This window comes from Cebus imitator, unplaced genomic scaffold (assembly GCF_001604975.1).
Source record: "Cebus imitator isolate Cc_AM_T3 unplaced genomic scaffold, Cebus_imitator-1.0 Scaffold20, whole genome shotgun sequence".
In the NCBI taxonomy this organism is placed as follows: domain Eukaryota; kingdom Metazoa; phylum Chordata; class Mammalia; order Primates; family Cebidae; genus Cebus; species Cebus imitator.
Window position 1 is genome coordinate 8699771 of NW_016107335.1, and position 13341 is coordinate 8713111.

The 13341-nt window shown below is 60.6% G+C and overlaps 1 protein-coding gene across 1 annotated transcript in view; it reads right to left on the bottom strand.

Moving 5' to 3' along the window:
- SSPOP overlaps positions 1 to 13341 on the bottom strand; it is a 57123-nt gene that overhangs the window by 15205 nt on the left and 28577 nt on the right. The window contains 21 exon segments of the mRNA XM_037735770.1: positions 8 to 174; positions 455 to 654; positions 759 to 855; positions 1178 to 1378; positions 1604 to 1774; positions 1895 to 2086; positions 2177 to 2223; positions 2765 to 2934; positions 3974 to 4053; positions 4176 to 4346; positions 4492 to 4698; positions 4892 to 4944; positions 5545 to 5639; positions 7054 to 7199; positions 7414 to 7545; positions 7921 to 8091; positions 8270 to 8316; positions 9429 to 9681; positions 10874 to 11038; positions 11332 to 11505; positions 13089 to 13180. Of these exon segments, the coding sequence (XP_037591698.1) occupies positions 8 to 174; positions 455 to 654; positions 759 to 855; positions 1178 to 1378; positions 1604 to 1774; positions 1895 to 2086; positions 2177 to 2223; positions 2765 to 2934; positions 3974 to 4053; positions 4176 to 4346; positions 4492 to 4698; positions 4892 to 4944; positions 5545 to 5639; positions 7054 to 7199; positions 7414 to 7545; positions 7921 to 8091; positions 8270 to 8316; positions 9429 to 9681; positions 10874 to 11038; positions 11332 to 11505; positions 13089 to 13180 (3031 nt within the window).

The window sequence follows — 13341 nt, forward strand, 5'->3', positions numbered from 1 at the left end:
TTCTGACCTGCACACAGGCCAGGCGGTGCTGGAAGGTGCCCTCGGGGCAGTGGCAGCCCTCCTCGCAGCCCTCGGAGAAGCAGCCCACCTGCCGCATGACGTGGGCGCAGGAGAAGGGGCATCCCTCGCCGGGCTGGCACTCGCGGTACAGGCGGCCGGCCGGGCAGCCTGCCTCTGAGGCAGCAGCCACATCAGCACCTGCTCCAGCCCTAGCCCTCACTGCCCACCTCTGGGAGCCCCTTTCACCTGCCCATCCGCTGCCCTGGGCCGTGACCCCTCCCATGGCCCCCACAGCCTGGCTGAGTCCTCCTGCACTTGCCCATCGCTGGGGGGAGGGCGCTGGGGGACAGGTCGGGGTGGGGAGGGAGAGGCCAAAAGACACCCATGAGTCAGGGTCAGAGGCCAGGATGGGACTCAAAGGTCAGAAGGGGTCAGGTCCTGGGCTGGCGCTCACCTCTGCACACCTGTGTGCTGCATATGCGGCTCTGGCGGGCAGGCCCTGGGCAGGGGGGACGGGCACAGCGCCGGGAGCGCAGCTGCTCCCCGCCCCCACATGAAACACTGCAGTCCTCCCAGGGGCCCCAAGAGCTCCACACCCCAGGATCTGGGCAGCCAGGCACCTCCTGGCATTGCAGAATGCCTGCCACACAGGTGCTGGGGACAAGGGAGGGGGCTTCAGAGACCGGGCCAGCCCCGTCCCCCGAGGGCTCCACCGCTGGGCTCTGCACACCTCCTGGCCCCCACTTCTCTTGGCTTACCAGTTGTCACACGGCCCAGTGACCACCTCGCCGGGTTCCAGGCTCTCCCAAGAGCTGAGCCTAGACCCTGCTGACCGGCTCTGGTTCTCAGGGATCCCTGAGGGGCAGAGGAGTGGGGGCGGGTACTCCAGACAGTTCAGTACCCCCCATCCGTCCCTCCTCCCACCCCATGGCCTTCTACTCCCCACCCTCTTGTCCTCCACCCATGACACCTGGTGTCCTGAACAAGGGAGGTGGACGCTCCGACCAGACCAGCCCTGGGATTGGGGGTGGGGCAGGTGGAGGGACACGGAGTCCTGGAGAGCTGGCAATTGCTCATTTTTGTCCTGCAGCCTCAGGCTGGGCCCCCAGGAGAGTGACACAGGGCTGGGCAGGTGGCCTTGCAGTGCTGGGGGCTGGGGTCGAGGGGAGGCACTGACCCATGGCTCCAGGCTGGTACTGGCAGCGGCAGTGGGCCGGGGGCACGCAGAGCCCATCCTGGGAGAGCTGGCCCGGGGGGCACCCACAGCTGGGCTGGCAGCCTGCAGAGCCTGGCTGGCACACACTCCCGGGGGACAGGTCCTGGCAGGAGCGGGGGCAGGGCTGCCCACAGGGGAGCAGGCTCTGGCCACCCCCACAGTCTGGCAGGAAGAAAGCAGGGAAGCCACTGAAGGGCATCCTGAGGGATTCCCAGCCCTCCTGCCATGCCACGCCCCTCCCCTCCGTTGAGACCCACCACTTTGACCAGGTCCATGACTGAGTGACCTGGGAACTGTCCCTTGAGACAGTGACATGATGTGTGTGGAGGTTGGAGTCAGCATCTCCCTAGACCTAGAGGGGCCTCCCAGACCTCAGTGAAGACTCACCTGTGCACTGGGTGGAATTGTCCTGGCAAGGGCGACTCTGCGTGTAGCCCCCAGGGCAGGGCCTCCCTCCCTCAGGGGTGGGGGGCCGGCTGCACGCCCGGCTCCTGTGGGACTGCCCCAGGCACGTGTCGCAGGGAGACCACAGTCCCCATGGGCCCCAGGCTCCGTCCACTGTGCCAAGAAGACAGAGCATCTGCATGAGGAGGCCCTGGAGGCCCCAGGTTAGCGGGGTTGGAGCGGGGGTTTAGGGCCTTTTGGGGGAGGGACACAGGCCTCATCGGGGCATCACACCTGGGCACATGGTGGAGCTGGGGCAGGCCTCTCTCTGATGTTGGGCCCCTGCCTCTCCAGCCTGCCCGGGGCACGGGGCACCCCCATGCTGGGGAGCAGGGCATGCACAGGCCCTGGAGCGGCTCCTGGTCTGGCCCCTGCAGGGCTGGGAGCATGCTGTCCACTCCGACCATGGGCACCAGCCTCCGGGCACTTCAAGAAGAATGGTGGGCACTGGGGTGCAGCCCATCCCTTCCCAGGTCCCAGGCCCCCTCCTCACCTCCCTCCAAGCTGAGCACATACCTGGGCAGGGCAGATCTGTGCAGTTCAGCCTCCCCTCCAGGCAGGTGCTGGGCAGGGAGGGGGTGCAGACGCAGAAGGAGGAGGCAACAGCTTCAGTCCCACCCCAACCCTCACTCTGCACCCATCCCCACACTGCCTCTCCCCTCCGCTCATCCTTATGATCCATCCTCGATTTTCTCCTAGACAGTGGCCCGTCCCCCAGCTCTCCTGCACTTCCCCATCCTGCTCCCTATCCCACCTAGCTGGCCTCCTCAGGGTCACCAGCTGATGTCTTCTCCTGGGGAAGGACAGCAGGTACCCTGGAGCCAACTGTGTGGCCACACAGGTTGCAAAAGCCGTATCGGTCACTCTTCCTGCCCAGACCCCTCGTGCCCCTGAGCACACACCCAGCCCCTGCAGACACGTGGGCTCTGCTTCAGCATCCTCACCCATCAGACGCTGGTCACGGTGCCGGCCCCACATCTGCTCAGGGATTGTGGGGGGCAAACGTGACCATCGGCAGAGACTCTGGAGCGCTCAAGAGCATGGGACGAAGCGGGGCGACTCCTGCTGGCATCCCTACCTCCTGCCACGGCAAGGTCCCCTTACCAGTGGTTGCAACCGTCGGGCCTTGCCAGCCGAGCGCCCGGAAGGTGCCGCTGTCCGGTGAGCAGGTCCAGGCAGCCGCAGTGACCCGGCTGCACGCAGATGGCCCCGCTGGAACTCAGCACCTGGCCCGGTGGGCAGTAGCAGCCAGGCTGGCAGCGCCACACGCAGTGCTGGGGGACAGCAAGTGGGGGTCATCAGCAGAAAAAAGGAAGCTGTGCAGGGAAGACGACGGAGTAAGGGGCTGGGGAGGAAATGTGACAGAGGCTTCACGTTTTCAACACATAGTCCGCCTTGCAGTGCCGTTGAGACCCGAGACCGGCAGGAAGGGGACCCGGCCAGCCTTGCAGCTTCCACTGAAATCCCTGAGCAGGCCCCTCCCTGGGGGTGGAGGGGAGGGAGGAGCCGCTGAGGAGGTTCCCTTTGGCTCCTCTGGGGCAGGGATTTGGAGCTAGGTGTTCCCAAATGTAAAACCCCAATTCCTGATGGCTGGGAGCTGGGGCATGCCCCAGACCTCTCTAGAACTTGGGAGCTGGCTGGGCGAGGGGGCAGTTTGGGAAGGAGCTGGGGGGTCCTGGGGCGGCTGGGAACCGGCACTGCACGCGACCACCTTCTCCTCTCTTCTAGCTCCGCCTCTTTCTCCTCCCTCTCCCCACCTCCCTTAGCACCTCCACACTCCACACCATTGGAAGCCCCACCTCATTCTTCACGGTCCCTGGTCTGTCCATTCCTTCATGCATGTCTGTCCTGCTCAGCCCAGAATGTGGGCTCCGTGGCCACCCTGTCTGTTTGCTTCCCTCTGTGTCCCGGGTGCCAGGGGTGGGGGTGGGTGGGGCAGAGAGTGGACACACACTCCCCCCCCCCCCCCCCCCCCCCCCCCCCCGCCCCACGCACAGACGCAACGCCGGGATATCAACATGCTCTGGCATTGAAGAGATGGTTTCCCCCTTCCTTTGTTGTTTATGCCATTTTTGTCATAAAGTTTTAATCTGAGAAACGTCTGATCTACAGACAAGGGCTGGCAGGTGAGGCTGGCTCTCTCTGGGACGGCCTGGCATGCACTGTGAGCTGAAGCCAGGGCCCCCACCCATGCCCTCCCATGCTAGGCTGTCCAGGCCACGGCAAAAGAGGCCATGAGCCCAAAGCCATGCGCTGCCCTCCCGTGAAGTAGCCCTTGGGTCAGGTGGCAGTGCCAAGTGAGCTGGGACTCACCACTAGGTCATCACAGGAGCGAGGGCATGGAGGGCCACAGGGGCTGAACTCAGCCCCCTCAATAGCGGTGCAGTTGGTCACTGAGGGCAGACAGGATGGGCTGAGAGCTGTGTGGGGTGATCCACCCCCGCCTATCTGTCTGGAATGCACCTCTAACTCCCCTCCTCTGTGCCTCATCCCCACCCCCATCCCTGGCAGGTACCTGGGCAGGGCAGAGCCTGGCAGGCCTCCCCCTGGGCCCGTGGCCCCTCGCAGTAATCCCCCAGGCCCTGGGGTGGGGGCTGGTCACAGGCCCGGGTCCGGCTCCGCAGGCCTCCTCCGCAGCTCCGGCTACAGTGGGACCAGGGCCCCCATGGACCCCAGCCTCCAGCTCCTGGGGGGACAGCAGAGGAAGGAGTGGAGAGGGGCTTGGCTGGGGCTGGTAGCAGCTGGTACAAGGCAGCAGCATCCACAGGGCACAGTGGGCACCACCTGGGCTCCCCAGGGCAGTGCAGGCAGGAGGGCAGGCAAGCACTCACCATCACACACCAGCAGGACACATGGCTCCTCCTCAGCCTCAGGCCCCGGGCAGAGAGGCGTAGGGGTGGCTGGCAGAGGCAGCGGAGCCACGGTGGCTGGTGCTGCACTGGGGGACCTGGCACAGAATCGGTGCCGATGGCGTCGGGCAGGGCTGCAGGAGGCTGAGCACTGGCTCCATGGGGTCCAGGGTGACCACGCTGGCTGACCTAGGGGATGTCCAGGAGGCAGGCAGGCAGAAGGGGGACAGGCGCAGGCTGGGCAGGCTGCAGGTGGAGCTCCGTGCCCCTGCCCTCCACCTCTCCTGATGGCCTTCCTCCCCCAGTCTCAGCCCTGGCCCACTCCTGCAGCTGAGGGGTGAGGGACCCAGGGTGCAAGTCAGAAGTGGGGACATTTCCTTACCCTCCACACAAGGCCAGGAGCTGCAGTTGACAATGAGCCCGGAGACACAGGAGCTGGGGGAGCAGCAGAGGGTCGGGTGGTCTGTGGGCTGCATGGTGGCCCCAGATCCTCATGTTCAAGTCCTAGCCCCCTTCCCTGGGAATGGGAGCTTATTTGGAGATCGGGTCTATACAGAGGTGATTGAGTTAAAAGGAGGTTGCTGAGATGGCCCTAGTTTTAATGCATACTGTGTCTTAAGAAGAGAAAATGTGGGAAGATGATGTGAAGAGACAGGGAGAAGGCCACCTACGAGCCAAGGAGCACCAAGGATTTCTGGCAAGAAAAAGAAGAGGAGAGAGGCCTGAACAGTCTCTGGCACGGCCCTCAGAAGGAGCCCACCCCCGACACCTGGAGCCTAGGCTTCCAAGATTGCTGCTCAAGCCCCCCAGCGCGTGGCACTCGGTGGCAGCAGCCCCAGGAGGCTAACACAGGAGGGGAGAGGGAAGACAGGTGGGGGACGGGGGAAGGGTGCAGGCAGGTGCAGCCTCAGAGGGGCTGGAGGTGGGGGGCCATGTGTCTCTGTCCACAACTGGAGCCAAGGTCCCTGCCACTGAGGAGGGACAGTGGGTCCTTGGAGGTCACAAAGCCATAATGGGGTAGGGGCGGTGTCTCACCAGTTTTCACATGGACGAACCACAGTGCTGCCCGGAGGGTGGAGGTGCCCCTTGTGGGCACAGGGGCAGTCCTGGGTGGGCACACACATGTTGTTCTGGAATCAAAATCCTCTATCATCTTCTGCTTCCAGATGGGCTGGGCCTGGCCTCCCCAGCCCTCATCAGCGCCAGCCTGCCATCCTCAGGCTCCCCCTAAAAGCCACCCAGCCTCTTTCCACAGACATGCAGCTCTCCCCACTGCCCCCCTGCCAGGCAAACACAGACCATCCGCTTGGGGGCCGTGGGGGCATGGACCCTCCAATTTCTAGGAGAAAAAGACATCTTAAACTGCAGGACACAAGACTGAACTGTCAAATCTCCAAGAAGTCAGCCATGAAGACATGAAATGTGCGATTTGTACAGCAAAGGTAGGAAAAATCACATTTTCATCAATGAAATAAAAACAGAAAAACACTGTGCGCAGGGACCTGGACAGAAGTCATTCTGCCCAGGTTAAAAGAAACGGCCGTTTAGTGGCGCACGATTCAAAGTCAAACGCACTGAAGTTTATACACCAGGCCCTGGGAAGCACTTTCCTGCACTGTCTCACTGACTCCTATGACTAGCTGTAATTTTCCCCCAGTTTTACAAAGGAAGGGACTGAGGCATGAGAATGCTCCCCCCAAGCTCACAGAGCTACTAGCAGAAGAGCCTGATTTGGACTCAGATTTGATTACAACGTATCCCTTAACCACACCCCGCGGCTCAGCAGAGGCTGCCACCCTTTGTTCAATCCCACCAGGCAGCTGGCATTTCCTAGCCCCAATTCCCACCACCCTCTGACTGGAGTGGCCACTTCTCTGCTCTCCAATCTTGGATCTTCAAGTGTAGGACCACTTCCTCCAGGAAGCCCTCCATACCTCCCTGCTCTCCACACCCTCCAATTTCTGATGTTCAAGTTCTGAACTTGAACGCCACACCCTCCAATCTCTGATGTTCAAGGGCTCCTCCTACAGGGAGCCCTCCCTGACTGACCCGGCCCACTCCACAATGTGCAAAGCTCACTTCCTGCCTGTCTGATGGTTCTAACTTCATTCTAGGGGCTCTGGGTCTGGTTTCCCCAGACTGAATGCTTCCTGAGGGCAGAGACTGCTCCTTCGCCACCGAGTAGCTCAGCCAGAGATTAAACATACAGTAGGTGCTCAATAAATAACTGGCGATAACATAGTGGACAGAGCACTTGAGCAGGGACCATTCACAAAGACCTTTTAGAGCGATCACCATTTTTACAAGTGAGGAAACAGGTCGGGAGAGAGGGGTGAGACCTGCCAGGGTCCCCTGCTGGTTCCTGCCAGAGCAGAGTTGTAACCCATGAGTTGAGTGCCCTTCCTCAACCTTGCAGTGTCTCCCTGCCTCCAGCCCCATACCCTTGGCTCTTCACTGCCCAGGTCCTGCCTGTCCCTTCCTTGCCACCCCAGGGTCCCCAGGCTCTGCAGCAGCCCTGCTGGGGCCAGGCAGGGGGACGCTCACCAGCAGAAGCATCCCGGAGGGGCAGTAGCAGCCAGGGTGGCAGGTCTGGTTAGTCCCTCTTGGGGCACTGAGCTCTGCACAGGAGGCAGGGCCCTGGGCACAGTCCAGCCACTGCTTGCCGCTGGGACACACGCCAGGCACAGGCCCTGGGGACACAGAAATTGACAGCCCTGCCCCAGACACTCAGCTCTCCCCTGACCTCCCAACCTGGTAGAGGCACCAGCTCTGGGTATGGCCAGGGTGGTCGTGGGGGCTGCACAAAGGCTGAGGGACAGCACTGAGCCACGGTAGCAGACAGTGGGTTGACAGTGCCCTGGGTTGGTGAGAGTGAGAATGTAGGGTCCCCAGGGCAGCCCTCACCTGCACAGGGCTACAGGCCACAGGTGGAGAACTCCACGGGGCTGTGCAGGCCACTGCCACGGGTGCGGTTCCTGTAGCCACCGCCACAGGGCACGGAGCACGGAGACCAAGGGCCCCACTCCCCACCAGGACCTGGGGGTGGCACCCAGGTCATTGCAGGCCCTGCCTCCCATGGCCACCCCATCTCCTCCTCCTCCCACCTCGAAAGCCTAGGCATTCACCTGCAGTGTCATATCCCACCTACGGCGCTTCACACCTGCTCAGGGGGCTCCAGGATTTGGCCTAGAAGGGGGCTGGCCTCTAGGGAGAAGCTGGGGCTACTCTGGGGAGAGGCCCTGTTAGGGAACAGACCCTCAAGGAGTCTCTGGGGACCACCTCTTAGTGGCATCTCTTAGCAAAGTCTCTTGCACTTCTCTGGAGGTCCAGGGTGGGTGGTGATGGGAGTCTTCTTGGCTTCTCTCTAGAGGTTCTTTAAGGAGGTCTCAGGACCTCAATCCTAGCTCTCACCTCGACATGGCCACAGGCTGCAGAATTCAGCCTCCATGGTGGGGCCCTGGCACTCAGCACCCCCAAAGGCAGCTGGAGGTGCGGTGCCTGCGCGGAAGCGGCGCCGAATGCCCACGTTGCAGCTGCGGCTGCAGAGACTCCACGGGGTCCAGGGACTCCAGCCGCAGGCCACTGCCAGGGCGTGTGGGGGCAGAGGGCAGTGTGTGTGAAACCAGGTCAGTCTTCTCACACCCTGACTTCCCTGGGCACCACCAAGCTCCCAGGAGTTGATCTCAGAAGGAGTCCAAACCCCCTATGGTCCCTGAGGACCCACCGCCACCCAATTCCCGTGCCCTAAGTGTGGGGGTACCTGGGCAGCGCTCCGAGGTGCATGCCATTGCGCCAGAGACACAGGTGCTGCAGGGACAGGGGACAATGAGGCTCCAACCTGGCCATCATGGCCACAGGCAGCCCCTGCCCCCGGGAAAGCAGCTGAGACCACCGCAGAAGAGAAATCTGAGAGTCGGGCATGCAGCTTGCTGCCTGTGTCCCCCGAAAAGTTCGTGATGTACCCTCAGTGGGCCCCTCGACGCCCAGGCACTGTGCTGTCCTGTGTCCTAGTGTTCCATTTGTATTTATTGGGAAATGACCTCGAGGGCCAGGGCCATGTAGGAGGGACTTAGAGAGAGCCAGAGTTCCTAGGAGGGAAAACTGGGTCCTTCTCCACACTGGCTGTTCTCCCCAATATGTGTTTTAAATACTGGAGGTCCCAGAAAAAGATCGGAGAGATGAACAGTGAGAAAGGACAGGAGGGAGGAAGAAGGAAGGAGGAGGAAATTGAAGGAGGGGCAGGAGGCTGAGGTGGGTGGATCACCTGAGGTCAGGAGTTGGAGACCAGCTTGGCCAACATGGTGAAACCCCGTCTCTACTAAAAATACAAGAATTAGCCAGGCATGGTGGTAGGCGCCTGTAATCCCAGCTACTAGGGAGGCTGAGGCAGGAGAACTGCTTGAACCCAGGAGGCAGAGGTTGCAGTGAGCTGACATCGCACCACTGCACTCCATCCTGGGCGACAGAGCGAGACTCCATCTCAAAAAAAAAAAAAAAAAAAAAGAAAGAGAAAAAAAGAGGGAAATGGCTTAGAGCACCCTCTGCTGGCAGGTCCTGGTGTCAGCTTTGCATTCTGGGCCCTTGAATGTTTCTGAGCAGAAATCAAGTGGATCCCAGGTAGGAAATTATATTCAGGAAAGAAAACTAGAGAAAGCTGTGATGAAAGGTAGAAGACCCTCTCCCATCTCTAGTTCTATCATAAATCTCTCCATCAGTCTGAGACCCAGTCTTCCCATAAGTCAAACGGGGATGACCATTCATTCCAGTATTCCCAGGGCCCTGCCTGGCACCCGTGGCCGCTGTGTTGTGTTTGAGGAACGGAGCACCCCCCACGAGGTGTGTGTGTGAAAGGGAGTCCACGCCTGCCCACCTCTAGAGCCCCGGCCCCTCCCCCACCCTGCCCCCACACTGTGACCCACCAGTTGTTGCAGGAGTCCAGGAGAGCCATCGCTCCTGGTGCATAGAGCTGCCCATGCAGCTGGCAGGGGCACTGGCTGCGGGGCAGGCAGCTAGCGTTGTGCAGGAAGAGACCAGGGGGACAGGTGCAGCCAGGGGTGCAGAAGCCTGTACACTCTATCCCGGGGCCCTGCGTCAGGCACAGCCGAGGGCAAGGTACCCCCTCCTGGCGACACTGCTCTGCTGAGCGGAACACCATGTTCTCTGGGCACTGGGCTGGATAGGAAGACAAAGCAGGTCTCAGCAGGGGCAGGAGGGAAGGGAAGGGAAGGGAGGCAGAGGGGCGGAAGGGAACCTGCAAGCCAGGCATGGGGTGGCAGCCTGCCGGGTGGGACTGTGTCTGAGAAGCCATCCCTCCTGCCCCGACCCTCACAGCTTTGCTCCAGTGTCTGGAATGGCACCAGTACACAGTCACAGCTTTGATCCACTTTAATACAAATATTCTTGAGAATAGATCATGAGGACTCTAGTCATCTGGGATAGGAGGAGCGCTCAGAGGACAAGGGAGAGTGAGGAAGGGGCCAGGGGCTTCGAACTGTGAGCTCTGCTCCCCCATGATTCTGGCCCTGAGTGTGTTCTGCCCTGAGGAAGCCCTGTCTGACTCCCTTGGGGAACCTGTTCTCCGGGGAAGGAGGCTTGCTTCCACCAGGGTGTCAGGCCTCCAAGTCCAAGCCTGGCCCTTATAACCTTGGTGACCTGCCCGTACACCTCTGGATGGTCTCCAGGAGCCAGAAAGTCTGAAGTAACCAGATGCCCATAAAGAGAAATGAAACAACTGGCTCTGGCCTCAACTGATTGCTCTCCCCCTGCAACCTTCAACCATTGTTCCTGCTCAGCCTTGCAAGATTCCCCCCAGACATGAGGTCTCTCAAAACCCCCACCCCAGTAACTATGTAATTTACTGCATCCTCACCTCTGCTTGCAACTGATAACCCCCAATGCCTGTTTGTAATAGATAACCATGCACCCCATGACACCCTCCCCTTCCCTAAAATAGATGACCACCTTTAACTGACCATTTGCCCCTGTATAACCAGTCCCCTTTTCTACTCCCCTCTCCTAACTGCTTTCTCGGATTTGACCCACTTGCACCCAAGCTCTAAATAAAACGGCCTCGTTGCCCACACAAAGCCTGCCTGGTGGTTTCTTTATGCAAGCGACATGCATAACACGGGAAAGGGCAAAGAGCCTGAGGGGTGATAGCTGCTGGGACCTGATCCCCGGTGGCAGGCGGGAGAGGCAGGGAGCTAGAGGAGACACAGGAAATCCCAGGCTCCCTTAGCTGCAGACATCATCCGGCCTATAGTCAGAGGTCGGCGATGGGCGAAGGTGAGGGTGGGGAAAAGGTCAAAATCCCCAGGAGCTGGGCCAGGGAGACCCACTGGAGAACAGGCAGGGAATCTGGTACCTGTGCAGGGCTGTGTGTTGCAGTCCCTGGTCTGACTGTGGGGTCCTGGGCACGCGGTGTCCCCTGGAGTCATGGTGGAGCAGCTGCGCCCACGCGTCTGGATGCCGCCATCACAGGGAGCTGAGCAGGTGGACCAGGGAGCCCACAGACCCCAGACGCTTGGCACTGCCAGGAAGAGCCGAGTCCAGGGTCATAGACAAAGGCCGGGATAGGGCATGGGGGTCTGGAGCTGCATGGCTCGAAGAATCTTAACTGCAGCCTCCAGCCCCCACCAACATCTACTACTCAGGCTGGCTTGCTGGGCGATGCTGTGGCGGGAAGAGGCTTAAGGACAACAACCAGGTTTGCTCCAACCCTTGGACCTTCCCAGGTGTTTAGAACTGGCTCAAGGGGGTATTCTTTTTTGCTCCTTATCCCTCTCCCATGTTCAAGCCACAGCTGGGCCCAAGGGGGAATACCTGGGCATACAGGGGGGCTGCAGGGCTCCTCCTGGGTGGCCTCTCCTGGGCAGGATGTGTCCTCGGGGCTGGAGCAGAGTCGGGAACGACTGCGCCAGCCAGGGCCCCCTCCGGGAGCAAGGCAGCTCTGGGAGCAGGAGGACCAAGAAGTCCAGGGCGTCCAGCCCAGCACCTCTGCGGAGGGGGACAGGACAAGCCATTTGTGCAAAGGCGTTTCCTGGCGGGGCTGGGGAGGGTTGGAGAGCCTGGGTGAGGTCAGAGAAATAGGGGGCAGAAGAGGGCTCACAAGGAGGAGGGAGGCTCCTCTGGACTTGGTGCAGCCTCTGCCCCTTCTCAGCTCGCTTGCTGGGACCCCCACTCTTTAGCTCCACCTTGTTTTCTGCTTTTTGGGGGTTTGGGACAGGATCTGTCAGCTGGAGTGCAGTGGCATGCTTATAGCGTGCTGCAGCCTCTACCTCCTAAGCTCAGTGGTCTCCCATCTCAGCCCCCCAAGGAGCTGGGACCATGGGCATGCGCCACAATGCCCAGCTACATTTTAATTTTTTTTTTTTTTATGGCCGGGCGCGGTGGCTCAAGCCTGTAATCCCAGCACTTTGGGAGGCCGAGGCGGGTGGATCACAAGGTCAAGAGATCGAGACCATCCTGGTCAACATGATGAAACCCCGTCTCTACTAAAACTACAAAAAATTAGCTGGGCATGGTGGCGCGTGCCTGTAATCCCAGCTACTCAGGAGGCTGAGGCAGGAGAATTGCCTGAACCCAGGAGGCGGAGGTCGCGGTGAGCCGAGATCGCGCCATTGCACTCCAGCCTGGGTAACAAGAGCGAAACTCCATCTCAAATAAATAAATAAATAAATAAATAAATAAAATAAAATAAAATTAAAAAAAAATTTTTTTACTTTTATTTTTTAGAGATGGGGTCTCTCTATGTTGCCCAGGCTGGTCTTGAACTCCTGGCCTCAAGCAATCCTCCCACCTTCACCTCCCAGGGTGCTGGAATTATAGGCATGAATCACCGCACCAGCCTCCAGCCCCACTTCTCACTCTCAAGAGCCCGGCACAAATCTTCCTGCGAACCTGGGCCCAGCTACATTCCCACACCTCTCTCCTGGACTCGGCCAGCGCTTCAGCAGGACCACCACCAATCCTGGGTTTCCCCCAGATTAATGCTTCCTGAACCTTCTATGCTGGAAGCTTCAGAGTCCCTGCGGACACAGTCACTGTCCCACCAGCCACTCCCTACTGGCCCCTCTTTCCCTCCTACTGTAAGACGCCCTGGATGCACCCTGCCTCTCTTCCCCCTCCTCTCCCCTCCTCCTCTTCCTTGCCCACCTCGTCCCATTGCCCTGCACACCAGCAAGGCTCAGCCTGCTCTGCGGAGACCTCCACTGGCACAGGCATGGCCTGAGGAGCACCCGGTGCATGGAAAGAGGGAAACCACCTGGCACCTTCATCTGGCCTCTAAATGCTGCTGCCAGCCTCCCTCAGCCCAGCCAGCCTCGCCTCTCTCCACCGGCTCTGCAGTTGCCTGCTCTGTCCAGGCCAGCCTGCTCCTGGCACCAGGGCAGTCTGGGTGGAAGCCTCTGACTCTCCTGTCAAAGCCCCTTCTGCCAAGGCCAATTCAAGGGCTGCCTCTCAGACTTCGGAGGCGTTACCGATCCCCCACATATAGTGGTCACTGGGTCCCATCCCATGTGTTCCCAGGGCACAGAACTGGAGGAGGAAGGGGGCTCCTGTGCCTGGGCTCCCAGCTATACCTGTCCCACACTCTGTGTGGCAGCCCTGCAGTTCCTGCCTGTCGCCTTCACACGGGGCACCCCCCCAGGCTGCCGGAGGGTTGGAGGGAGACCTGGGGAGAGAGGGAGCCCTGAGTGCCTTCTCTGCTCTCTCCCCACCCTCACTCCTGCCTTCTCATCCTTTATCCCCTGTCCGTCATCTCCCCCCTCCCGTTCACGCCCCCTCAGGGCTGGCCTGGCTCCTCCCTCCCTGCCCCCAGCACTCCTTCTCACA